Below are 2,135 nucleotides of genomic sequence, written 5' to 3' on the forward strand. Positions count from 1 at the left end.
AGAAAACAAGAGCTAGAATTCAGGGACTCTTAGGGACAGCTTAAGTTTGTTAATAACAATATTAAATGACAAATTACTTGACTTCCAAGGTTGCCTTTTGTCTCCACCACAAGTCACCTTCCTTTTTGCTTTGAAGTGTCCGATATATAATTGCATTCTTCTTGCATAATCAGCCAGTTCTTTTCTTCAATCCTCACTCCCTGATATACCATTAATTGCAGTAGTACTACATCGATTCTATTTCTCATATATTCATGTGTACAAAGATGATCTGCAGATGCTTTTGTTGCATCTCCAAAGAAGAGCAATCGGAGATCAGGTATATCATGTTTTTACCAGATTGTTTTGATTTCTGTAAACGATATTATATATATGTTCTTAAACTGTTTTTTTTTTTTCAATATTTACTCTTTAAGTACTTTATTATCTTGTTATTTTTAGTGTAAGCAATAATATTAGGGATTATCCATGGGAAATGTACTCTCTCAACGAGCTTCTTCATGCAACAAAAAACTTCCATCAGGATAATAAGATTGGCGAAGGCGGGTTCGGAAGTGTTTATTGGGGTCAAACAAGCAAAGGCGTTGAGGTACTAATGATGTCTACTTTCATTGTAATATAATATTTACGTTTCCGAAGCGTTAAATTGTATCATGTAAGCAAGATTTGGTATGGTTGACCATGCAAAAGTAAAACAATATTTACAGGTTAGCCTTTTGGAATTTTCACGAAAATTAATAAAGTACTACTACCCAGATTAATTTATCTTACAGGTCGCTGTAAAACGATTAAAAACATTAAGTGCAAAGACAGAGATGGAGTTTGCTGTGGAAGTTGAAATTCTTGGACGGGTGAGGCATAAGAATCTCTTGAGTTTGAGGGGGTTTTATGCTGGTGGGGATGAGAGGCTAATTGTCTATGATTACATGCCTAATCATAGCTTGGTCACCCATCTGCATGGTCACCTCGCTGAATATTGCCTGCTAGATTGGCCTCGGAGGATGAGCATAGCCATTGGATCAGCAGAAGGTTTAGCGTGAGTATTAGCATATATGAGTACTAATACTTCTTTTCTTTTGTACTTTATCTGATCATGAAAAATAATGTTTTTTTATTTTGAAAGAAGAAATTATCAAGACAACGTACGTATGTATGTGTAATTATACGTACTAAAAACCAAACTTTATTGATGTATTAAATTAGCCAAAAATTAACTGTTCAAAGTACTTATATTCATAATATTTATCCATCGTTTCAATATTGTTAAGGTACTTGCACCATGAGTCCAGTCCTCATATAATTCACCGAGACATAAAGGCAAGTAATGTCCTCTTAGACGCTGAATTTGAAGCAAAAGTTGCTGATTTTGGTTTTGCAAAGCTAATACCGGATGGTGTTACTCATCTGACTACTAGAGTGAAGGGAACTCTAGGATATCTAGCTCCTGAATATGCCATGTGGGGGAAGGTTTCCGGGAGCTGTGATGTCTATAGCTTTGGCATTTTATTGTTAGAGATTATCAGTGCGAAAAAGCCATTAGAAAAACTCCCAGGTGGTGTCAAGCGTGATATTGTGCAATGGGTGACGCCATATGTCCAAAAGGGTGCTCTAAATCATATTGCTGACCCAAAGATGAAGGGCAAGTTTGATAGAGAACAACTAAAGTCGGCTGTCATGATTGCATTGAGATGCACAGATAGCTGCCCAGAAAACAGGCCTGGCATGATACAAGTGGTGGAGTTGCTCAAGGGTGTTGTTGGGAGGAGTAAAAAAGAGGTATATTATGAGGATGACATGGCTGACGAAGACGATAATATTGAAGAAAAGAACAAGATTGATATCAATATTTATGAAGACTTTGGAGTGGAACCATCTGATTATGTGGGAACCACATGGGTCAAGCCGAAAATTAAATGACATGATCATATTCTAATTTTACTTTTGTGAAATTTTAAATGCATATTAATTTCAGCATCAGTATAGATTTTTTATATATATAATATGTGTAGCCAAGCAATGCGACAGACAGTATATATCATGACTTGGTCTTCCGATTTATAAGGTACACATTGAAGAACAAGAGGTACGGTACATTTTCTTCTTTTTCTTTTCCTATTTGATTTATTATACTAAAG

At 35.7% G+C, this 2,135-nt stretch overlaps 1 protein-coding gene across 1 annotated transcript; it reads left to right on the top strand.

Moving 5' to 3' along the window:
* The first annotated feature begins 266 nt into the window (after positions 1-266).
* On the top strand, positions 267-1,917 carry LOC108998531 (PTI1-like tyrosine-protein kinase At3g15890). The gene is made up of 4 exons (XM_018975098.1): positions 267-319; positions 442-589; positions 774-1,036; positions 1,269-1,917. The coding sequence occupies exons 1-4, from the start codon at positions 267-269 to the stop codon at positions 1,915-1,917; spliced, it is 1,113 nt and encodes a 370-aa protein (XP_018830643.1).
* The last annotated feature ends 218 nt before the right edge of the window (positions 1,918-2,135 follow it).

Source organism: Juglans regia, chromosome 1 (assembly GCF_001411555.2).
Source record: "Juglans regia cultivar Chandler chromosome 1, Walnut 2.0, whole genome shotgun sequence".
Classification (NCBI taxonomy): domain Eukaryota; kingdom Viridiplantae; phylum Streptophyta; class Magnoliopsida; order Fagales; family Juglandaceae; genus Juglans; species Juglans regia.